This window comes from Dama dama, chromosome 31, assembly GCF_033118175.1.
Source record: "Dama dama isolate Ldn47 chromosome 31, ASM3311817v1, whole genome shotgun sequence".
NCBI lineage: Eukaryota > Metazoa > Chordata > Mammalia > Artiodactyla > Cervidae > Dama > Dama dama.
The window spans coordinates 8,565,753-8,590,157 of record NC_083711.1 but is presented as its reverse complement, the minus strand read 5'-3'; the positions used below and the strand labels follow the sequence as shown (position 1 = coordinate 8,590,157).

Below are 24,405 nucleotides of genomic sequence, written 5' to 3'. Positions count from 1 at the left end.
TTTCACACGATTAGGACCTTTTAGTTACAGGAAGTAATTTAATTCTGAGGCTCGTGGAACTTTAAATTTTTCATTCTGTTTCTCTCCAGGAAACATTGCTATAACTTTAAATGAACATGCCTCTGTTTTTTGACAGTCATGCCAGCAAAGCCAAAATTACATAGAACACATTGTGGGAAAATTTTAAGTTCAAATCCAAGGTGGCAGATCCTCTGGCCTAGAGTCTGTGTTTGGCCCACAATGGTTTTTTGTTGTTTTGTTGTTGTGTTTTTTTTTTTTTTTTTTTCTAATTAGTGTTAACATTTACAGATCTGGAGATTTCACTTAAAAAAAAAAACAGAACTGAATTTCTGTTTTTTCTTAAAAACAAAGGCAGGCAGAGAGCCGGGCCCTTTCTAGGTCACACCCGACCTGGCCTCTTGCCATGCCAGGGCCTGCCCACCCCAGTCTTCCCAACCCTTTTTTTCTTAACTCCACTTTTTCCTAATTTTAATAGCAAAGCATCTTCTTTATAGAACATCTGGAAAACCCAGAAAAGTAAAAAGTACAAAATTAAAGCAACCTGGGGGCCAAGGCAAATCACTATTCTTATTTTAGTGTATTTCTCTCTAGACATTTTTTCTAAATACATGGACTTGTTTGCAAATATGCCAGCAATCTGCGTGAGACTGAAACAAGACTGGAGTCATGCGTCTGGGTCCTTCTTCCTTGTTTTTTTTTTTTCCCCTTTTAACATAATGTAGTTAAGCTTGTGAACATTTTTTCATACAGTTATTTCAGTGTGAACATTTTTATTCTGTTTTGTTATATGATGTATCACTCATGATTTTTTTTTTAACTTCTCCCCACTCATGAGTGGTGTAGTTGACAGTTTGTGACCATTAAAAGTAATATCCTCAAACTGAAATCATCGATGATTGTTTTCATCCCTTTCTGGAAGAGGAGTTGCTGGGTTCACAGGGGACAGACTTACTTAATCATTTCTGGATATGATGTAACAGAAGGTGAGCAGGGAAATCATTGGTTGCTCAGGTGTTTAATAAATATTTTTAGATGGTGCTTAGTAGGCACCCCTACCTTTTCATTTGAAAAGACCCTGATGCTGGGAAAGATTGAAGGCAGGAGGAGAAGGGGACGACAGAGGATGAGATGGCTGGATGGCATCACCAATTCCATGAGTTTGAGTAAGCTCCAGGAGTTGCTGATGGACAGGGAAGCCTGGAGTGCTGCAGTCCATGGGGTTGCAAAGAGTCAGACACGACTGAGCAACTGAACTGAACTGAGTAGAAACCCCAGGCCCTGGTCCAGGCATTTTCCTCTTGTCCACCAGATCAACCTTCAAGACAACCCTAAGGATCAGATGCTATAGCTCATCCCCATCTTATAGATAAGGAGACTGAGGAACAGAGAAGTGAAGTAACTGGGTTTGAACCTGGGTAATCTGGCTCTAGAGTTCATGTGTTTAATCATGAGGCTGTGCTCCCCCTCATGATTGACGTTGCTTTCAAAATTAGACAAATTCGGGGACAGAGGCTGTCCGTATGAACACATTGCCAGGAGCCAGGACCGCTTGCTGGGTAATGCTCAGACTGGCTGATTCATCATAGGCTTGGGCAAGAGACTGGGTCTCCAGGCCTGGGTGGTGTCATGCTATGAAGCTGTGTTCATTGCATTATCCATTTAATATGGATAATTTGTGGGGCCCACAGCAATTTATTTTTACCCTTTGGAAATAGATGGGGAGCCAAACAGTGTCAGCTGTCATTTAAATTTGGATAGTTTGTGCTGTTTTAAACCCCCTTCTTAAGAAACGCTTTTAAAAAGTAGTTCTGAATATACAGAAATGCAACAGATTTCTTTGCATTAATTTTGTAATCTGCAACTTTGCCAAGTTCATTGATGAGCTCTAATAGTTTTCTGGTAGCATTTTTAGGATTTTCTGTGTGTGATATCATGTCATCTGCAAGCAGTGACAGTTTAACCTCTTCTTTTCCAATTTGGATTCCTTTTATTTCTTTTTCTTCTCTGATTGCTGTAGCTAGGACTTCCACAAATGTGTTTAAAAAGTGGCGAGAGTGGACATCCTTGTCTTGTCCCTGATCTTAGAGGAAATGCTTTCAGCTTTTCACCACTGAATGTGATGTTAGCTGTAGGTTTGTCATAAATGGCCTTTATTGTGTTGCCATATGTTCCCTCTATGCCCACTTTCTGGAGAGTTTTTTTTTATCATAAATGGGTGTTAAGTTTTGTCAAAAGCTTTTTCTGTATCTATTGAGATGATGGTATGGTTTTTGTTCTTCAGTTTGTTGTTGGTTTTTTTTTTTTTTTTTTTCATTTTGTTTCAATTGTTTATTAACGGAGCAGATTACAAAAATAATCCTGGTAGATACCTTAGTTCATCCTTCTAATAAGCCTGTTGATCTGGTCTTGTTCTTCAGTTTGTTGATGTGGCATATCACACTGATTAATTTGCGGATATTGGAAAAAATCCTCGCATCCCTGGGATAAATCCAAAAGGGACAAGTATGGAGGAGAGGGGAAGAGGTGGAACATGGTAGGTCAGTTCCCTGGCTAATCCCAGAGGGGGCCTTTTGCCCTAGTTCAACAACTGGAATTGGCAGGGGAAGGTGAGAGTACCTTCAGGTATCTGTGTAACTTTAAAAAAAAAACCACTCACCTGCTTCTGTAGCACATCCTCCAGTCTGAGAGGGGGTGCTGTGGTTTGTGATCCCCTTCCCAGTTAGGTCCCAGGACTCCAGGGTATGGTGGTGTGTGAGCCTGGTGGGCATCTTCCATGGAAGCCTTGGGCACATGTATTGATATCGCTTTCATCAGGTTACCTGCCACTTTAGCAGGAGCTGAGTCTCCAGACTGGGTCAGAGAGACCCTTAGAAGCCCACGTGGTGGGGAGACCCAGGGCTGTGACCCCAGCCTCACCTCTTCTGTCTCCTTGGCCCTGCTTTCCAGGCCAGAGTTGCTGTCCAGGGCACAGCCTGTGTCTCAGGGGGACACTGCCTGCTGCCCCCACTGAGGCTTCTGGAGTTCCCTCTCTGCCTTTCTCAAGTCTGTCACCCAAGGACAGAGCTCAGGGTCGGGGATTGTTACCAGAACCCCGTGTGGACACGTGGCATCGGAATTCAGGGGGTGCATTCTCACAAGCACGCATGGCCTCACAGGCAGCGAGGCTTCCTTGTTTATTCCTCTCTGGTTGCACTGGGTCTTCGCTGTTGTGCAGGCTTTCTCCAGCTGCAGCGATCGGCGGGCTGCTCCTCGTTGCATTGCGTGGGCTTCTCATTGTGCTTGCTTATCTTGTTGGAGACCGCGGGCTGTAGGCTTGCAGACTTCAGTAGTCGCAGCACGTGGGCTCGGAAGTTGAGGCTAGCGGGCTCCAGAGCTCAGTAGCTTATGGCACACACAGGCTTAGTTGCCCTGCAGCACGTGGAATCTCCCCAGACCAGGGATCAAACCCTTGTCCCCTGCATTTGCAGGCAGATTCCTATCCACTGTACCACCAGGGAAGTCCATGACTGTTTTTAAACGGGCAGCTATGGGATGAAAACAAAGCTCTACACCAGCGAGAAGCTGGGGTGTGACTGCGTGAACACAGTACCATTCCTAAGACACAGGCTGCAGAGGCTGAGTTTGAAGTATTAATATTGGCTCTGGAACGAAATGGGAGAAAATATTTGCAAACCATTTATCTAATGAGGGACTTGTATCCAGAATATATCCTATTAAAAAAACTCTTACAACTCAGCAATCAAAAGGCAAATAACCATGTTAAAATAGAGACACAAGATTTGAGTAGACAGTTTTCCAGCAGATATGCAAATAGCCAGTAAGTACATGAAAAGATACCCAACATCATTAGTCACCAGAGAAAATACAGACACTTGAATGGCTTCAATAAAAAAGTCATAATAACAAGCCTTGGTGAGGATATGGAGAAATTGGAACCCTCACACACCATGGCCGGGAACATGAGATGATGCAGCTGCTTCGCAAAGCAGTTAAAAAGAGAGTAACCATGTTTCTGGGTTTATACCCCAGAGAACTGGAAACATAATTTCACACAGAAATCTATACGTGAATATTCTTAGCATTATTCACAGTAGCCAAAAAGTGAACAAGCCAAAAGACAAATAGCCAAAAGATAGCTCACATGTCCGTCAGCACATGAACGGATAAACTAAGTGTGGAATGTGCACACAGTGCGACGTTAATTTGGCCGTAAGAGGGGATGAAGTACTGATACATGCTCTAACAGGTATCACACATGAAAACATACTAAGTAAAACAGGCTAAGCGAAAGGCACTAATCACAAAAGACCATATAGTTTGTGATCCCATTTCTATGAAATGTCCAGAACGGGCAAATCCTTAGAGATAGGAAATAGATTGGTGGTAGCCTGGGGCTTAGGGGTTGGGGGAAATCGAGAGTGATGCTCTAAGCATGGGGTTGTTTAGGGGATGATGAAAATATTCTAAAATGGGTGTGGTGAGGGTTGCGCCACCCTGCGTGTATACGGAAAACCATTGAACTGTCCCCTAGGTGAGTGCAGTGTGTGGTATGTGAGGAATATCTCAATGAAAAAATCGTTTTAAAAACTCAACCCTGGGGGAACTGTGATATATGATCAAAGAGAGATTTCTACTAAGTGAAATCCTTTTTTCCATTTGCAGCAGCACCAGTAGTAACTGGTATGACGTCAACAAAGAAGATAGCAAGGTGGATTGTACGAATCTCACCAGGACAGAGTGTGACTTCACCGCAAACAGCCTCTCGGAGGGATTCCCATGGCGTTTCAACATCTCTTTACGTGTTCGAGCTAAGCTGGGGGGCCTTGTTTCTGCCTGGGCAACAGCACCTTGGTTTGAACACTATCGGAATGGTAAGGGGACTTGGGTACAAATTCCTTTAACATTTGCACTTTGCTCTTTGCTAAGTGGTACTGACTCCATACCCCTAAGTCCTGCCTCTCAGCCTAAATAACCAGCACCCAGATGGGTGTGATGGTCAAACCAGAGTACTGTCCACAGAGGCTGGGGCTAGGGGAGGGTGATTTGCTACACTAGGGAGTCGCCAAACCACAGCCTGCAGGTCAAATCCGGCCATCGACCTGTTTTTGTAAATAAAGTTTTATCAGAACTGTGGTGTATGTGTATATGCATACATAGTTGAATATTACTCAGCCATAAAAAAGATTGGAATAATGCCATTTGCAGCAATGTGGGTAGACCTAGAGATTATCACACTAAATGAAGTAAGCCAGACAGCAAAAGATAGATATTATATGATATTACTTACATGGGGAATTTAAATCTATAATACAAATGAACCTACTTATAAAACAGAAACAGATCCACAGACATCGAAAACAAATTTAAGGTTACCAAAGTAGAAAAGGGGGAGAGATAAATTAGGATTGTGGGATTAACAGATACATACTACTATATATAAAATAGATAAACAGCAAGGACCTGCTCTGTAGCACAGGGGACTTAAAATAACCTATAATGGAAAAGAATCTGAAAAAGAATATATATACGGGCTTCCCAGGTGGTGCTAGTGGTAAAGAACCCACCTGATACTGCAGGAGACGTAAGAGACACAGGTTCGATCCCTGAGTTGGGAAGATCCCCTGGAGGAGGGCATGGCAACCCACTCCAGTATTCTCACTTGGAGAATCCCATGGACAGAGGAGCCTGGCGGACTACGATCCATAGGGTCACACAGAGTTGGATCTAACACAGTATTGTAAGCCAACTATTCGCCAATTTTAAAACTTTTATCAGAACAGTTTCCCCATCTATTCATGTATTGCCTATTGCTGCTTCCGTGCTGCAACAGGCCAGCTGAGCAGTTTCACTGGGGGCTGTCTGACCTGTCAGAGCCTAAATTCGCCCTGGCGCTTGACTGAGAAACTTGGCCAACCTCTCTGCTGAGTGGGATACTGTTAATAGTATATTGGCTTCACTGGTCACCGTCCCCTGGCACAGCTTCTTCTCTGCTCAGGAAAGATCTTAGTTCAGCGTTGACTGGTACCTGTGGCATAGCAGAAAATATCCGTGGAATGATTGAATGAACAGTGCTCCCGCATATTGGAAGGGGGCATCAGAGTCATCAAACACTAGTTCATAGATTTGTTCCTTTTGTTGTTGTTCAGTCACTAAGTCGTGTCCGACTCTCTGCAACCCCATAAGCCACAACCCACCAGGCTTTCCTGTCCCTCACCATCTCCTGGAGCTTGCTCAAACTCATCTCTATTGAGTCCGTGATGCCGTCCAACCACCTCATCCTCTGTTGTCCCCTTTCTCCTCCTGCCCTCAATCTTTCCAGCATCGGGGTCTTTTCCAAGAGCATCAGGTTTAGTGATTCATTTTTCACATGGTCAGCTATGATTCTCCTGCGTCTACATAGACGCAAAGTATGGAACTCCTTGGGATCTTTACTCAAGCTCAACAGAAGTATAAGACAGTTGAGGAAATGTGATCACTGTCTAGATATTTGATGACTTACTAAGCAATTGTTGTTCACATACTGTAGGTGTTATAATGGTGTTTTGTTTATTTTTTTCAAGGGAAGGGTCTGGTCTTTTCAAGATACATACCTTATAGATGCAGAGATGTAATGTCTGAGATTTGTTCCAAACCATCGGGAGAGTGGGAGGGTCAAGGTGGTCCTTACAAGGTGAAGGAGAAACAAAACTGGCCGGGCCTCAACAGTTGATGTAAACTTGGGTGACGAGTACGTGACCTTTGGCTCCAGTCTTCTCTACTTGCTGTGTGTTTGAAATTTCCTGTAATAAGAAGCTAAGGGGGAAAAAAAAAAATCAGTGGTTTTTGCTAGCGGTTTGAGGATGGGACGAGAAGGCAGTGTGGTCCCTGCCAGCTGGTCATCTGTTGTGGACCAGTCGTTTGTGCTTGAATGGAGCACCGCCAGGCCTCTGAGCTGTGACGCCTCACCTCAGTGGGACTGGTAGGGAACACAGTGATGGTGGCGACAGAAGCAGGACCTGCCGTGATGTCACAGTCCCCTGCCAGCCAGCTGCTGCTCTTTGTCTTCCCGGCTGGAGTCGGGTGGCTCTGTCATTGGTTACGTTACCGGCAGAGTGTCACGTCAAGCCAGTCGTGTTGGCAGAGCCCATTGCTGCTTTCTGCACTTGTGGTCCAGTCATGATGGGTAAACAGTGCGACGATGCTTTTCTGAAGGCTCAAGGGGAGAGGAGTTGGGACGCTGGCTGAAGGGGGCAGGCTTTAGCATCACCTAATCCTGGGTTCAAACCTCAACACTGCCCCCTAACTGGCTGTTAACTCTAGGCAAGTGGTATCCCTCTGGGCTTCAGTTGCCCCCTCTAAAAAATGGGGATGGCCTTCCACGGTTGTTACATGCAGATCCGCGTGGACACACATGTAAAATTCGTGTTGCCAGCTTTAGAGCAATCGCTCAGGCTGTGGACGCCGCTGTCGGTAGTGACTGCACAGATCTATCAGGTGCTTCTGAGCCCGGAGAGGAGGCAGACTGTCTGCCCTGGAGAGACAGACTCATCACGTTGGTATCAGATTCCTGGGTGCTGACCTTTCAGTTGTGAAGGGATGTAGTCATCCGGGCACGCACACCCACTCCCTCGGGTGAGTCACAGAAAATGCTCAGCGAGGGGGGGCCTGGCCCTGCACACAGACAGGCTGACCGGTGCTCTGGCGACTTCGCTGTCTAAAGGGCAGCTTGAAGATGTGCGTGCCAGCGTCCGTGAGCCGGTGTGATGAGAGCTTTTTCTGTTCCTCCTGGCCAGTCTGTTAACAATGCTGGGGCCTGAGATGGGCCCCGCCCAACAGTGTACCTGTCTGGACTTAATTCCTCCACCAGAACAAAGGCGGAGAGAGGGCAGGAGCGCAGGCCCTGCGGGGACCAGTCACTTTTACCTGGAGAGAAAGGTGGCCAGGCCGCATGCCTAACCCTCCCCAACCCGGGAGAGCCCGGCGGGGCGTGGAAGCGAGAGAGAAAGCTAGCCCTCCTCCGGTGAACAGGTGACTGTTCCCAGCGATATGATCGTCTGCGTGCGTGTGTTAAACGTGCAGAAACAGGCCCCTAAGAACCTGAGCACACGACCTGTTCTTTGATCTGTGTTCCTCTGGTTAATTATACAGTTTAGATGCTTACTTAATAAATGCTATAGTCTTTCTTCTCTAGTGTACCAGAATCACAGTACTTGGCTCTCTGGTGATCTGTATTCCAGTACATGGAAAGTCTTAACAAATAGATTTATGACAGTGTTGTTATTGTTTAGTCACTGAGTCCTCAATCCCCTGAACAGTAGCCTGCCAGGCTCCTCTGTCCGTGGGTTTTTCCAGGCTGGAGTGGGTTGCCACTTCCTTCTCCAGGGGATCTTCCTGACTGCACGGATTGAACCCACATCTCCTGCAAGCCTCCTGCATTGCAGGCAGGCTCTTTACCCCTGAGTCACTAGGAAAGCCTTATGATAGCAGTTTTTCTCAGTTACTATGTTTAAGTGTCCTGTTGGAAAAAGCTAAAAGAGAAATGTATTTAAAGTTTATAAACACCAGTTTTATTTATATAGAAAATATGTAACAAAAAGAAAAGATATATAGAAGGTAAGAGCTAACAAAATCTTTTCCCTCTCTTCATGAAAATTTGACCTTTGGTTAACTTTCCAGCTCTCTGGAAACCTGATAAAACTGGCATATAAAACACGTTATTAGCATAGCATATGGCAGAAAGACCTCTGGTAAAGAATCCACCTGCCGATGCAGGAGACGCAAGAGACACAGGTTCATTCCCTGGTTGGGAAGATCCCCTGGAGGAGGAAATAGCAACCCACTGCAGTAGTCTTGCCTGGAGAATCCCATGGACCAGGGAGCCTGGTGGACTACAGTCCTACAGTCCATGGGGTCGCAAAGAGTCGGACATGGCTGAAGCAGCTCGGCACTGCATGGTATGTATATACACGTATCTGTACACACGTGTATCTACATAGATTGATGGATCTCGTTTGTAATTCTATTTCAGCTACCATCGGGCCTCCAGAAAACATCCGGGTGACCCCAGAAGAAGGTTCCCTTATCATCAGTCTTTCTCCTCCCTTCGATGTCCCTGCCTCCGAGGCCTTTTTTGTGTATCATGTCTACTACTGGGAGAAGGCAGGAGGCAAACAGGCAAGAGTATGTTCTTCTTTGTTTTTGATGTTCTTTTCTTTGGAATTTCTGAGTAGCAAACGAAAGGCCAAGGAGGGGATTTCCCTGGCAGTCCAGTGCTTGAGACTCTGAGCTCCCATTGCAGTTGGTGCGTTCAACCCATGGTCAAGGAACTAAGATCCCACAGCTGCTCTGCTCAGCCAAAAGGAAAATAAAATGGCCAAGGACACCAGGGTATCCCAGTGCACCCTTAGAGGCCAAGACCCATCTGCAGGGCCCTCTCTGCCTCGTATCACACAGTCCCCGCGGTCTGGGTCTGGATTCTGGGTCTGGATTCAGCCGGTGCCCAGGGAGTCTTTGCCACACTCCAGCGTTTGGGGAGGTCCCGTGGGCCTATTTCTACAGCAAGGAATTTTTACTTCCTCAGTCTGCAAGGTTAAGCTATGTGACATCTCTGAACTGAATGGTTTTCAAAGAAGGTGATGCGAATAGGTGAGAAGTCTCAGTGAAGGCGAGAAGAGGGCGTGTTCCAAGGAGAAGGGCCAGTAGGTTGGAGAAGGCTGGGCATGTTGGGGAACTGCAGATGCCCAGATCCATCAGAAATGCGGGCCTGGGGCTCCCCTGGTGGTCCAGTGGTTATGAATCCACCTTCCAATGCAGGGGACACGGGGTCAATCCCTGGTCGGGGAGCTAAGATTCCCACATGCCGTGGGGCAACCTAGCCCGTGCACCACAGCAAAGACCCAGCACAGCCAAAATAAAACTAAATTAAATAATTTAAATAAAAAAAGAAATGGGGCCGTGTGAGGGGCTCGGGCAGGGTAAGGTTGAGAAAGGAGGGGTCAGAGCAAAGGGGCCTGGTCAGCCCTGAGTGTAGCACAAGAAAAAACTGATAGCCTTTAGTCACCTCCAGTGTCTGATCATCCAAGCTACATTTCCCCCTATTTTTTGGCCGCGCTGTGTGACAAGAGGTGGGGTGAGGGTGGGGTTTAGTTTCCCAGCCAGGATCGAAGCTGTGCCCCCTGCCGTGGAAGCGCAGAGTCATAACCACTAGACTGCCAGGGAAGTCCCTTCAAGCTACCTTTAATGGTGTTTCACTATGTGTGTGAACTTCCTGATTTCCTAAGTTCAACATTACTCTAATTTTTATAAGAGCTTTAAGAACTGTATGTTTATCTGGAGCTTTCCTCGTGTCTGGCCCCAGGCGGGCACTTTGGACGCGTCCTTTCGCTCGCCTCCCCACCCCCCAGTTTCACAAGCGGGAAAGCGAGCGTGAGCGCTGCCCAGGGTGAGCGGCGGCGCCCGGCCCGGGCCCATGCCCGCTCTGCTGTTTCCCTCCCAGCCGCTGTTGTTTGCGCTCGCTCTGTTTTCCTGTGAAAGTGAAAGTCACTCAGTCACGTCCGACTCTTTGTGACCCCATGGGCCATACAGTCCATGGAATTCTCCAGATCAGGATCCTGGAGTGGGTAGCCTTTCCCTTCTCCAGGGGATCTTCCCAACCCAGGGGTTGAACCCAGGTCTCTTGCATTGCAGGCAGATTCCTTACCAGCTGAACCACCAGGGAAGCCCCTGTTTCTTTATGGTGAGTGTAAAAACACCGAGGAAGGCAAAACTCACTGAAGGGCAGACTCTCAGCAAATAGGGAAGAAAGAAATAATCATTTCCCAAAATCTGAGTTCAAAGGTCTGGTCAAATAGAACAGAGGAGGTCTGGAAGAATCCAGGAGGGATTCCCCTTTCAACCAGAGCATCTATGCTTTGGACTTACGTGAGCAAGAGAGTCTTCGGCTAAAGTGACTTTGAAAGCCACTGGTACGGTCTCTATACCAGCTGTGAGTCCGTGTGTCAGTGGTCCCCAAGTCCAACCCCTAGATTTGCTCCAAGGATCCTCGGGGACTCAGCGTCCAGTTGTACTTAAGGCTGTGACTTATTACAGAGAAAAGACGCAGAACAGAGTCAGCAAAGGGAAGAGTCACAGGGGGCAGAGTCTGAAAGAGTCCAGGCAGAAACTTCCGGGAGTCTTCCCCTCGTCACACAGGCTCCACTCAATTCCCCCGACAACATGCGTGACCAAGTATGTGAAACCGCATCCTGAGAAGCTCCTGAGAGGCTCAGTGCCCAGGGCTCATCCTGGGGGCTGGTCACACAGGCACCCTCAACCCACCAGACACCAGAGCTCCTGACTCCCAGAGGGAGAGCAGGTGTTCAGCATCAGAAACATCATTTATACATTAAAACAGCCTTATCATTAGGGATCGGTGGGACGCTCCTCAAAGCCGAGTTCCCAGATGCCAGCCTTGGGTCAGCCTTGCAAACATGACCTTTCTAAGGACAGCAGTCTCAGGCCTGAACAGTAGCTCTTCTCTGTAGTTTGTGGTTCTTCTGGAAAAGTCAAGTGGCTGCTGAAACAAACTCAAAAAAGAATAGTGTTGGGACTCCCTTGGCGGTCCAGTGCTTAAGAATCTGCCTTCCAAGGCAAGGAGCCTGGGCTCCATCCCAGGTCAGGGAACTAACTTAAGAATCTGCCTTCCAAGGCAAGGAACCTGGGCTCCATCCCAGGTCAGGCAACTAACTTAAGAATCTGCCTTCCAAGGCAAGGAACCTGGGCTCCATCCCAGGTCAGGGAACTAAGATCCCATGTGCTGCAGCTAAGACCCAACACAGCCAGATAAATAGATAATTTTTTTTTTTAAGAAAGGCATATTGTCCTTAAAATTACCTTTTTTAAAAAAATTATTTTTTATTTTAAAAATACTTTTGGCTGTGCCACACAGCTTGCAGGAACTTAGCTCCTTGACCATGAATTGAACCCAGGCCATGACTGTGAAAGCACTGAGTCCTAAACCCGTGGACTCCCACGGAATTCTCTGAAATTGCTTTAGGAGGCGTCATGAGTAAAAGTCGTTTCTTCTCTGCCCTGGCAGTCGTCATCGTTAAACAGGAGGGGAAAAAGTTTTGAATCCTCTGTAATCCTACTGTTCAAATATAGTATGGTCATTTATATTTTTAAAAATAAGATCATGTCCTATAAACTGTTGAATGATCCGCCTTTTTTTCAGTCAACATACATAATAAGCCACTTTATCTCCGCATTCTGAAGCATGTGTTACATGCCACCATTTCAAATGGTTGTAGTGTATTCTGTGTTTGTGCTCAGTCGTGTCCGACTCTGTGTGACCCCATGGACTGTAGCCTGGCAGGCTCCTCTGTCCATGGGATTTCCCAGGCAAGAATACCAGGGTGGGTTGCCATTTCCTCCTCTAGGGGATCTTCCCGACCCAGGGATCAAACCTGCGTCTCCTGTGTCTCCTGCATTGGCAGGCGGGTTCCTTACCACTAGCACCACCAGGGAAGCCCTAGTGTTTTCTCCTGTGTCTCCCGACAGGAAAGCAGTCCTTTAGGAGAAATCTGATATTGCCATAGTGTGTGGTATCTTTTTCTCCTTTCACCGTAGAATAGTGACAGTTTGTCCGGAATGAGAGAGGGACCATTGACCAAACATGTGGAGGTGACAAACTGGAGGGAGGTAATGGCAGGGAGGGAGAGAGGGGACAAGATCCTCTAAGAATTTGGGACCCAGCTCTTCCCTGATGACATAAACCTCTAGGACCATGTTCACCAAAACTATAAAGGGAATCAGCACAGCGAAGCAGATTCGGAACCCAAGGAACATTATTTGCCAGAATGCCCTTTTCCCCTTTGTTCATTGACTGACTTGAAGCTGTAGACGAGACTAACCATGAAATATACAATGCTCATTTCAAAGGATAAAATTTCGTCCTGGAAACTGGGATTTGCTAAATTCCAGCTCTGGACCCCGGAGAAGGCAATGGCAACCCACTCCAGTACTCTTGCCTGTAAAATCCTAGGGATGGAGGAGCCTTGTAGGCTGCAGTCCATGGGGTCGCGAAGAGTCAGACACGACTGAGCGACTTCACTTTCACTTTTCACTTCCATGCATTGGAGAAGGAAATGGCAACCCACTCCAGTGTTCTTGCCTGGAGAATCCCAGGGATGGGGGAGCCTGGGGGACTGCCGTCTATGGGGTCGCACAGAGTCGGACACGACTGAAGCGACTTAGCAGCAGCAGCAGCAGCAGCTCTGGACCCTCCGTTGCTGCAATGAGGCTTCAGATCTCACAGCCAGAAACACAGCTCTAATGCCATCAGCATGTTTCTCAACGCTCCTCCCCAGTTTTCACATGTGAAATTTGTCAGCTGTAAGCGTTATATGTATAAAATTAGTATTCTGTCTCTTTAAAAGCAGAATTGCCTTATTGTTTGGTTACTGTGTTTAGTATGAATTTGAGGAAACTGGAGAAGATGGAAGGGGCTTGATCACACCTGTGTGGGTAATTTTCATGTGTGGCTGTTGATGCTTTTTACACAGGTGCCACGCTGTTTCAGGAGCAACTTCATCACACTGAATGATTTAAAACCCTTAAGAGTATACTGTTTTCAAGTCAAGGCAGAACTGTGTTTGACCAAAGAAAACATCTCTCGACCTGGACATTTAAGCAACATATCTTGCTCTGAAACAGCAGCAGATGGTAACGTATGCTTTTTTAAGTGCTTTCTGAGCTGGGAACAGAGCACTCCTAAAATAGTGCAATCAGGAATTGCTTATCAGGTGAAGGGTGGTGAGTGTAGGGAGACCCAGAGAGGACGGGCTAAGACAGCAGTCCACAGTAGATGTAACGAGGCAGTGATGGAATCTCCGGAACAAGAACTGCCAGATGGGTAATGCCTGCTTTGTTTTAGGATTGCCTTTGTTGTCGCTGTTGTTCAGTTGCTTAGTCGTGTCCGACTCTTTGTGACCCCAGAGACTGCAGTGTGCCAGGCTTCCCTGTCCTTCACTGTCTCCTGGAGCCTGCTCAAACTCATGTCTGTTGAGTCAGTGATGCCTTCCAACCATCTTATCCTCTATCGCCCCCTTCTCCTGCCCTCAATCTTTCCCAGAATCAGGGTCTTTTCCAGTGAGTCGGCTCTTCACATCAGGTGGCCGAAATATTGGAGCTTCAGCCTCAGCATCAGTCCTTCCAATGAATATTCAGGGTTAATTTCCTTTAGGATGGACTGGTTTGATCTCCTTGCAGTCCAAGGGACTCTAAAGAGTTCAATAAAGCATACAGGGTTGGGTGGAAGAGAGGCAGTGTCCATTCATTTTCCTAGGACATCAACTGTATTTATGCAGTGGTGGATGAGAAACTACCTGATGTTTATAACATGTGTGAGTCATCTTGTTCATTTTTCTTTTGTCTCTTTAGCCTCTGTCAAGCTTCAACAAGATATCCTGGCCGCGGCGACAACCTTTTTGGTGCTGTTGGTGGTGGTAGGGTCCTGTCTCTTCCTGGTTCTGAAATACAGAGGCCTGGTTAAACACTGGTTTCACTCTCCGCCAAGCATTCCATCACAGATAGAAGAGGTATGTGTGTACACATCCACAGGGGTGACTTGTCAGTCTTTCTTGCACCCAGTAACACCTAAGAGTAGGACAGTGGACAAAGCCACAGACACAGAGATCGGAGTTAAAAGTGGTACTTGGTTATTTGTACACTCATCTTCATAGCAGCATTATTCACCATAGCCAAAAGGTAGAAACTCCCCTAATGTCCATTGACAGATGAATGGATAAATAAAATGTGGTGGGAATTCCCTGGTGGTCCAGTGGTTGGGATTTGGCACTTTCACTGCCATGACCCTGGGGTTCAATCCCTGGTCAGGGAACTAAGATTCCTGCAAGCCTCATGGTTCACCCAACCTCCCCCGCCCCGGAAAAAAAAGGATGTGGTATATACATATGAATGGAATGTTACTCAGCCTTAAAAAAAGAAGGGAATTCTGAGACATGCTACGATAGGGATGAACCTTGAGGACATTATAATCAGGGAAATAAACTACTTACAAAATGACAAATACTACTTGATTGCACGTATTTGAGCACTTAAGAGTACTCACGTTCACAGAACCAGAATGTAGAATAGAGGTTGCCCGGGTCTGGGGGGAGGGAGGGAGGAAATGGGGAGTTCATGTTTAACGGGGACAGTTTCAGTTTTACTGTGAAAAAAAATGAAAAAAGTTCTAGAGACAGATGGTGGTGATGGTTGCCCAACAATGTGAATACACTTCACACTACTGAACTGCATGCTTAAAAAGGGTCAAGACGGTAAATTTTATGTTATGTGTTTGTTGTTGTTGCTTAGTTGCTCAGTCGTGTCCGACTCTGCGAGCCCACGGGCTGTAGCCCGCCAGACTCCTCTTTCCATGGGATTCTCCAGGCAAGAATACTGGAGTGTGTTCCATGCCCTCCTCCAGGGGATCTTCCCCACCCAGGGATCGAACCCAGGTCTCCTGCACTGGCAGGTGGATTCTTTACACTGAGCCACCTGGAAAGCCCCTATGTTATATGTACTTTTACAGAATTAAAATTTTTTTTAATGGCACAAGGTTGGCAAAAAGATGGCCTAGCCTGGCCCCGCCAGGAGATCAGCCTTGGTAGGTCCCACTGGAGACAACACATCAATCCCAGGCTTTTGGAGACTGCCCCAGGGAGCCTGGCTAGAGCTCACGGACCAGTGGAGACTCTAGTCAAGAGCATGAGCTTTGGGTCAGACAGTATGCACACAGGAGGATTCTAGAGTAAACACACCCAGAGCCGTGAGCTCAAAGCCTTGCATGCCTAGTGCACGGGCCATGTTACTTTAAAGAATTTAAGAAAGAAAAGTAGAATGGGGGGACCTTGTTATTCAGTTGCTAAGTCACGTCCAGCCCTTTGCAGGCCCATGAACCACAGCACACCAGGCTTCCCTGTCCTTCACTGTCTCCCGGAGTTTGCTCCAACTCATGTCCATTGAGTCAGTGATGCCATCCAACCAGCTTATCCTCTTACCCTCAGTCTTTCCAAGCATCAGGGTCTTTTCCAACAAGTCGACTCTTTGCATCAGGTGGTCAAAGTATTGGAGCTTCAACTTCAGCACCAGTCTTTCAATTTTAGGATTGACTGGTTTGATCTCCTTGCTGTCCAAGGGATTCTCAAAAGTTATATCCAGCACTCCAGTTTGAAAGCATCAATTCTTTGGTGCTCAGCCTTCTTTATAGTTCAGTGGGTCTTACAGAATCTCTTGTTTTCCTGCCCAACAACCCCCGACCCTGATCCCACCCCAGGCTCAGTGAGGCAGCCAGGTCCTCTTGAGGACAGAGCCATTGGGACATTCTTGGGATCAGAAGCTAGCTGATAGAAGAATACTTAAAACTGTTTGCCTCTGGAGGTTTATCATTCTTCAGTAAAATCAGGATAAAAGTACTAAAAACAGAGTCTCATGTTGTTATATCTCGTCTTAAAGACAAAGTCTAGAAATAGCTGTAGTCACTTGTTTCCCTTCATATGTCATGAGCTGTTTAAAGGACACAGACATCAGGAGAAATACATGTTGAACTCCCTACTGGGACCTGCATACAGATGCTGTAGGATTCTGCTTCTATGAAGACTCTAAGTAGAATAATAGTCAAACTCATAGAAGCAGAGAGTAACAGTGGTTACCAGGGGTGAGGGGAGGTGGGGCAGGGCGTTGCTTTCAAATGGTAGGAAGTTTCAGTTATGCAAGATGAATAAGTTCTGGTTTCTGCTGTGCCAGATTGTGCTATAATTAGTGCCGTGTTGTGCCATTAAAGGGGCTTCCCAGGTGGTTCGGTGGTAACGATTCCACCTACCAGTGCTGGAAGCACAGGAGACTCGGGTTCAATCCCTGGGTTGGGAAGATCCCCTGGAGAAGGGAATGGCAGCCCACTCCAGTACTCTTGCCTGGGAAACCGCATGGACAGAGGAGCGCGGCGGGCCACAGCCCGTGGGGTTGCAAAGTGTCGGACACGACTGAGTGACCAAGCATGCACGTGCACTTCAAAATGTGTTAAGAGAGTAGAACTCAAGTTAGGTGTTCTTACCACAAAACTGCAGTAATGGCAACAAAACAACCAATTTTCCTGGCTAATACTGTCAAAAAAGAACAGCTGTCAGCTCGGAGTTTTACTTGCATTAATAATCTCCATCTTGGGACTTCCCTGGCAGTCCAGTGGTTAAGACTCTGCGCTTCCACTGCAGAGAGCACAGGTTCAGTGCCTGATCAGGGAACTAAAATCCTCCATGCCATGTGATGAAGCCAAAAAAACTAAGAAACAACCACCCCCCCCCCAAAAAAAAAAAACCAACTCTGTCTCTCAGTAGAACTAGCAGCAGGGCCCCAGTGAATTTACTGCTACTTGTTTCTTTGGGGCTTGAACCTAAAATACAGAGTCTTTTGATTTGCTTTCCTGGGAAAGTGTGAAAAGTCTATATCAAAGGTCACTGAAGCTACATGAGAAAAATGACTCATGTTTCGCTTGTATTTTTGAGGTTTCGCAAGTGCACATGGCACGTTGCTGTTGCTCTTGTCAGCAGCCTGCTCTGAGCTGCTGCAGTGCAGGATCTTTCAGCGTCTCTGGGAGCCACGCAGGGGCTTCTTGGTCACTTGGTTGTGGTGGTGGCTGTTCGGTCACTCAGTCGTGTCCGACTTCCCTGCGACCCCCCTGGACTGTAGCCCGGCAGGAAGTCCCCGGGGGATTTCCCAGGCAAGGGTACTGCAGTGGGATGCCATGCCCTCCTGCAGGGGATCTTCCTGACCCAGGGATGGAACCTGCGTCTCCTGCTTTGGCAGGCGGGCTCTTTACCGCGAGCCGCCTGGGGAGCCCTTGGTAACTTGGTGATTATGTCTAAGCCCGAAGAGGAGAGAGGAGGCAGGAGAGACACAGCATGCTGAGGGTGTGGGTCAGCTGTTCGCATCTGCACTTGCTCATTCGCCCATGGCTGCGCACTGCAGGTCCTCCGCACACATGTCTGTGTTATATAAAGCACGTGTGTTATACCAAGCGTTGTGTGTTATATAAAGCATGTGTGTTATATAAAGCACGTGTGTGTTATATAAAGCACGTGTGTTATGCCAAGCGTTGTGTGTTATATAAAGCATATGTGTAATATAAAGCATGTGTGTGTTATATAAAGCCCACGTGTGTTATATAAAGCTGTGTGTTACATAAAGCATGTGTGTGTTATATAAAGCACTGTGTGTTATATAAAGCATGAGTGTTTTATATAAAGCGTGTGTGTTACATAAAGCACGTGTGTGTTGTATAAAGCACGTGTGTGTTATACAAAGCAGAGACACCTAGTGGGTGGGGTAGCTGAGAAAAAAAATGCCCGTGAACTTTCCCTCTTCACCCTCACCTTGCAGGTGACCAGGAGGCTTCATTTCCTCCTTCCCTGAAAAGGTAGAATTCCAGAGACATTCCAGGTGAATAACCCACAAGCCCTCATCCAGTGCAGCAAATCAGACCTTCATTTCCCGAGTTACACAACTTACACACCTGCAGAGTATCCCCTTGGTTGGCCCTTGGATTGGTGTGAAAGCTATTGAGATGAGGGGCATGGAGGGGTTTTCAGGTTTTTGAAGCTGTTTCATTGATAGACAGAAGTGGAAGTTACACTGAAATGAAATAGGATTATGCCAACTCAAACTAAAGTCAAAAGGTCTGGTATCTGGAACTTACAGACTAATTATGGTTATGGTTTTCAATTTTTCAAGTATTTAAAGGATCCGGATCAGCCCATCTTAGACGCCCTGGACAAGGACAGCTCGCCAAAGGATGACGCCTGGGACTCCGTGTCCATCGTGACGTTTCCAGAGAATGAACAAGAAGGGAGTCCCCAAAGCGCTGATCCGAGCCACCAGCCCATGGAAGGAGTTCCCTGAGCCAAGGAAGCTGCAACGTGCCTGCAGGATGGGGTGGAGCCACTTGCCCCTTAGTCCCGTCACAAAAAGACCCGGGGGTGCCTGGGAAGAAGTCAGTTGTGGGAGAGACAAACTTATTTTTTTTAACTAGTGAAAGTCATTCAGTCATGTCCAACTCTTTGTGACCCATGGACTATACAGTGCATGGAGTTCTCAAGGCCAGAATACTGGAGTAGGTAGCCTTTCCCTTCTCCAGGGGATCTTCCCAACCCAGGGATCAAACCAGGGTCTCCCGCATTGCCCGCAGATTCTTTACGAACTGAGCCACAAGGTTTAAATCCTGCAAGTTTCTAGACTGATTCTGCATACCAAAAAAAAAAAAGATTTTGCTTAAACACTAAAAAGGCATGTAATTATTAGCAAACAGGCTGTGACACCCCTGTGATATTTCAGACATTGTTTCCTGGGCTGGGTGGTCCTCTCCTTGGTTCTGGCAAGGACTTGGGGCCCTTTGGGCAGGTCACGGAACCTGTCCCACCCTCTCCCAACAAGGGACACTGAATGGCCCTTGACACCCAGTCTCCCTGCTTAAAATGTAATTAATCCTGTAAATACTTTTCTAGTAATTTAAGGGACTTCTTTTTTTCCAAACTAGAAATAAAAGACTGTTTCATTAATTTTTATAAGCCTGTATAGGGACATGCCTGGTGATCCAGTGGTTAAGACTCCGTGCTTCTGGTGCTGGAAATGGTGGGTTTGACCCCTGGTCGGGGAACTAAGATCCCCGAACAGTGTGGCCAAAAACTGTAAATAAATAGACATTTGAAAGTCTGTGAAGGTTTTCCTCTCCACCTTCTTTATTTTAGCCTCTTTTCTGCAGGGTTTCAGCTTTTTGCTATGATGCTATCTAAAACTTTGTTTTCTTAGGAAATGCCCAGCAGACTCAGCCAGAGGCCATGCAGCAAGAACTTCTGACTTGTATCACTGGATCGCTTGAAAAGTTAGGAAGGGGGTTTTGCAGAAGCTGCATCAGCACTGCATTCATAGCGTGATGTGTTGCACTGAGCAAGGCATGTCAAGGGAGCAAGCTCGTGGCCAACAGTGTATCCACTGGGCTGCTGGTCTTCTCACAGGACAAGTATTGGTGGGCTAAAAATCCACTTATCTGATTCCTGAGGTTTAGGAAATGGATGCGTCACTTCACGCCTCCCCTCCAACACACAGAGAAAGTGACATGTTGCCGTAAGCCCTGCTTCAGAAAGAAGCCCCCATGGGTAGCCTAATCTTGACAGTGGGAAGTAGGGATGCCGATGGCAGGTCCTTGAAGTACCTAGGACGACTGGTTGATGGAACCGCCTGCTGTTTCAGGTGGGCCCTGTACCTCTGGTGAGGTACTGGCTCTTGGGCTGACTTTCTAACCAACCATTGTGACCCCTGCCATCCAGGGTGACGAGAGGCAAGGACACCCACCCACAGCTGCCTCCCACCCACCCCAGGAGAGTCCCCTTATGAGATGTCTACTTTATTTTTTTTTGTTTATTTTTTTTGATGTCTACTTTATAAATCAGCTTCACCTTGAGTTGAGACAGGGTTGGAAAGAGCTGTCATTCAACTGTTCAGTCATGTCTGACTCTGCGACCCCATGGACTACAGCACGCCAGGCTTCCCTGTCCATCACCAACTACTGGAGTTAGTAGAGGGCAATTGTAAAGACCGCCCTCAAACCATTTAGGAAATTGAGGATATGAGCGCTTCCTCTGCTGGGCCTTAAGATGCAGCTGGTTGCGGTAGGGAGAACATGAGTACAGCAGGAAGAAAACCGGCTAAAAGTCAGTCCGGCAGGAAGGGGTCAGATACACTGTTGGGAATCAGCTCTTCTGTGCCACCCTCCACAAAAGGAGGTGCCAGCTAGTCAGGGGCAGGCAGGCTGGTCATGGGGACTAGATTCTGATGAGGCTGCAATGGGTTCAGGGCGGAGACAGTCCAATGTCCTGGGGCAGACTGGGTGGGATTCAGGCCCAGCTTCAGCGAGTGACAGACTCAGAGTTCAAGTGCAGGGCCAGCGCTCTGACTAGGTGCCAGTCAGGGGCCAGGCTCGCGTAGGGAAGGGGCTATGCTGACACCCAACTGGCTTCACCGAAGGCCTCTCGGGGCCTCCCCGTCCTTCCTTAGTAAACATGGGGCTGGCCTGTTATGCAGAAGGAGAGGACAGAAGTTATTTAAGACACTCCTTCCCCGGCAGCTCAGACAGTAAAGTATCTGCCTGCAGTGCAGGAGACCTGGGGTTCGATTCCTGGGTCGGGAAGATCCCCTGGAGGAGGGCATGGCAACCCACTCCAGGATTCTTGCCTGGAGAATCCCATGGACACAGGAGCCTGATGGACTATAGTCCATGGGGTCACAAAGGGTCAGATGCAACTGAGCACGCATGCATGCACGTCCATAGTGAAAGTGAAAGTGCAAGTTACTCAGTCGTGTCCAACTCTTTGCGACCCTGTGGACTATACAGTCTGTGGAATTCTCCAGGCCAGAATACTGGAGTGGGTAGCCTTTCTCTTCTCCAGGGGATCTTCCCAACCCAGGGAGTAAACCCAGGTCTCCCGCATTGCAGGCAGATCCCTTACCAGCTGAGCCACCAGGGAACTTTCATTGAGACCCGGTGACACTTATTCAATTTATGTGTAGTCTGTGGCTGCTTTTGTGCTGCAAGGCGGAATTGAATCGTTGCAAGAGCTTGTTTGCCTGCAAAGCCAAAATATTCGCTACCTGAACCCTTACAGAAAGTCTGATGACCTCTGATCTGTACAATGAAGTGTATGTTGTAGAGGAGAAAAGAGACTTACTCCCATTATTTAGATTTATACAGTTACAGAAGGTCCCTACAAGACCCCACGCCATTTGATGCTGAGACTGTTTAATTCAAGGGTCATATATTACATGGGAGGAGGGGTACTTGATGCTTGCATGTATTCTATAAAGTACATTATGGAATATGTACTAGGAAAGGCTGGAGGTCATTTAGGCGTAGGAAGATCAGTGGAGAAACATAGGCCCTAGATCAATGCTAGGTCGCCCAGAGATAACAGGTGAGTTGGATCAAGGCCACTACGAGCTCACACATGACTGCTACCTGCATTACATAAAGACCCTGTCCTTCAAGACAGTTTTGTGCCAGGAGTTTTAAGTCAACATAGGGTGTCCTGGGCCTTCATTGTGAATAGCGCCCCCTGGGGGTCCCGCAGTGCTCAGCATGCAGATTGCAGACGGGGTGGGGGGGGGGGGTGGCGGGGTGCGGGGGAGGGGTACATCTTGGGGCCATGGGAGAGGAAGCAGCCCCTCTTGCTCTGGGTACTAAGGCCAGCAGGATGAGGAGCTGATGGACATGAGGGGGCAGAGGGGAGAACCCCAGGTGGAACGTGGGGGTGAGGGACGTGCAGAGAAGGGAGACTATCCACATCCGTAGGTCACCCGCTGATGTTCGCTCACTCACTGCAGAAACCACAGCTGCCTTCTCACTCAAAAACTGCCAGTGTGGACAACCGCTCGGGTCCTAGCCTGTGCTCGGGGCGTCTGCCTTTGTTGACTTCTATTTCATTCACCATCATTTATCTCAGTTCACAGGGTGTTTAAAAGTCTGCATAGCCACTAAGTTACACTGCTTTCAGCTACCGGAAAACAACTGTGTATCCCTAAGGGGCTCCAGGGCTCTCCAGAATAAAGGTGCTTTATGCCAGAAAGCCTGTGTATTAGGCAAGAACCTCCTAAACCATCCCTACTGTTCGGTGACAGTGTGAATCCACGCAGGCATCTTCCTGTGGAGCAGTCAGGCTTCCGGCTCCTTGGTGTGCTCACGGGCCTTCCTCTGATGGGAACACGGTGGAAGTCGCCTTGTCCTCCTTGCTTCCGGCTACTGGTGACTGAGGGTGGCCAGCTGCGTCAGGAGGGCGCAGACCCTCGGGTCCGAGAGGGTACCTGGGGCAGCGCCCGACTGGTGGAGGGAGCTGGTCGGTGTGTTCACGGGCGCTCTAGGCAGACTGAGAAGGATGCCGCCTAAAAGAATAGAGTACAGGCAGGAGGGGCTGCTCCAGGCCCCCTCCCCCATTTATTTATTTAAAAAAAAAGGAGGGTGAGGTAGACCCCCAGGGTTTCTTTACAAAGATCTATCTAGTTGAAACCTAAATGTCCACTGACACAGGAATGGATAAAGAAGATGTGGTATATAGATATAGTGGAATATTCAGTTCAGTTCAGCTGCTAAGTAGTACCCAACTCTTTGCAACCCCATGGACTGTAACACACCAGGCCTCCCTGTCCAGTTTACTCAAACTTATGTCCATTGAGTCAGTGATGCCATCCAACCACCTCACCCTCTGTCGTCCCCTTCTCCCCCTGCCTTCAATCTTGCCCAGCATCACGGTCTTCTCCAATGAGTCAGTTCTTCGCAACAGGTGGCCAAAGTATTGGAGTTTCAGCTTCAGCATCGGTCCTTCCAATGAATACCCAGGACTGATCTCCTTTAGGATGGACTGGTTGGATCTCCTTGCAGTCCAAGGGACCCTCAAGAGTCTTCTCCAACACCACAGTTCAAAAGCATCAATTCTTTGGTGCTCAGCTTTCTTTATAGTCCAACTCTCACATCCATACATGACTACTGGAAAAACCATAGCTTTGACTAGACGGACCTTTGTTGGTAAAGTAGTCTCTGCTTTTGAATATGCAGTCTAGGTTGGTCATAACTTTTCTTCCAAGGAGCCAGTGTCTTTTAATTTCATGCCTGCAGTCACCATCTGCAGTAATTTTGGAGCCCCCCAAAATACAGTATCTCACTGTTCCCATTGTTTCCTCATCTATTTGCCATGAAGTGATGGGACTGGATGCCATGATCTTAGTTTTCTGAATGTTGAATTTTAAGCCAACTTTTTCACCCTCCTCTTTCACTTTCATCAAGAGGCTCTTTAGTTCTTCGCCTTCTGCCATAAGGATGGTGTTACCTGTACATCTTGATATTTTTCTTGGCAGCCTTGTCCCCAGTGTGTGCTTCCTCCAGCTGGCATTCTGCATGATGTCCCTGCACACGAGTTAAACAAGCAATCAGACAGCATGAAGCGCACCCCTTTCTCGATTTGGAGCCAGTCTGTTGTTCCACGCCCAGCTCTAACTGTTGCTTCCTGGCCTGCAGATAGGTTTCTCAGGAGGCAGGTCAGGTGGTCTGGTATTCCCATCTCTTGAAGAATTTTCCACAGTTTGTTGTGATCCACACAGTCAAAGACTTTTGGCGTAGTCAATAAAGCAGAAATAGATGTTTTTCTGGAACTCTCGCTCTTTTGATGATCCAGCAGATATTGACAATTTTATCTCTGGTTCCTCTGCCTTTTCTAAAGCCAGTTCGAACATCTGGAAGTTCACGATTCATGTACTGTTGAAGCCTGGCTTGGAGAATTTTGAGCATTAGTTTGTTAGCATGTGAGATGAGTGCAATTGTGCAGTAGTTTG

The 24,405-nt window shown here is 47.4% G+C and overlaps 1 protein-coding gene across 1 annotated transcript in view; it reads left to right on the top strand.

Annotated features, from left to right (window-relative positions):
* IFNGR2 (interferon gamma receptor 2) overlaps positions 1–19,743 on the top strand; it is a 35,475-nt gene extending 15,732 nt beyond the window's left edge. Inside the window, exons 3-7 of the mRNA XM_061134105.1 lie at positions 4,684–4,892; positions 9,029–9,180; positions 13,542–13,701; positions 14,419–14,576; positions 18,766–19,743. Coding sequence (XP_060990088.1) covers positions 4,684–4,892; positions 9,029–9,180; positions 13,542–13,701; positions 14,419–14,576; positions 18,766–18,933 — 847 coding nt within the window. The 3' untranslated portion in view covers positions 18,934–19,743. The remainder of the gene's footprint in view (positions 1–4,683; positions 4,893–9,028; positions 9,181–13,541; positions 13,702–14,418; positions 14,577–18,765) is intronic.
* Positions 19,744–24,405: the final 4,662 nt, after the last annotated feature.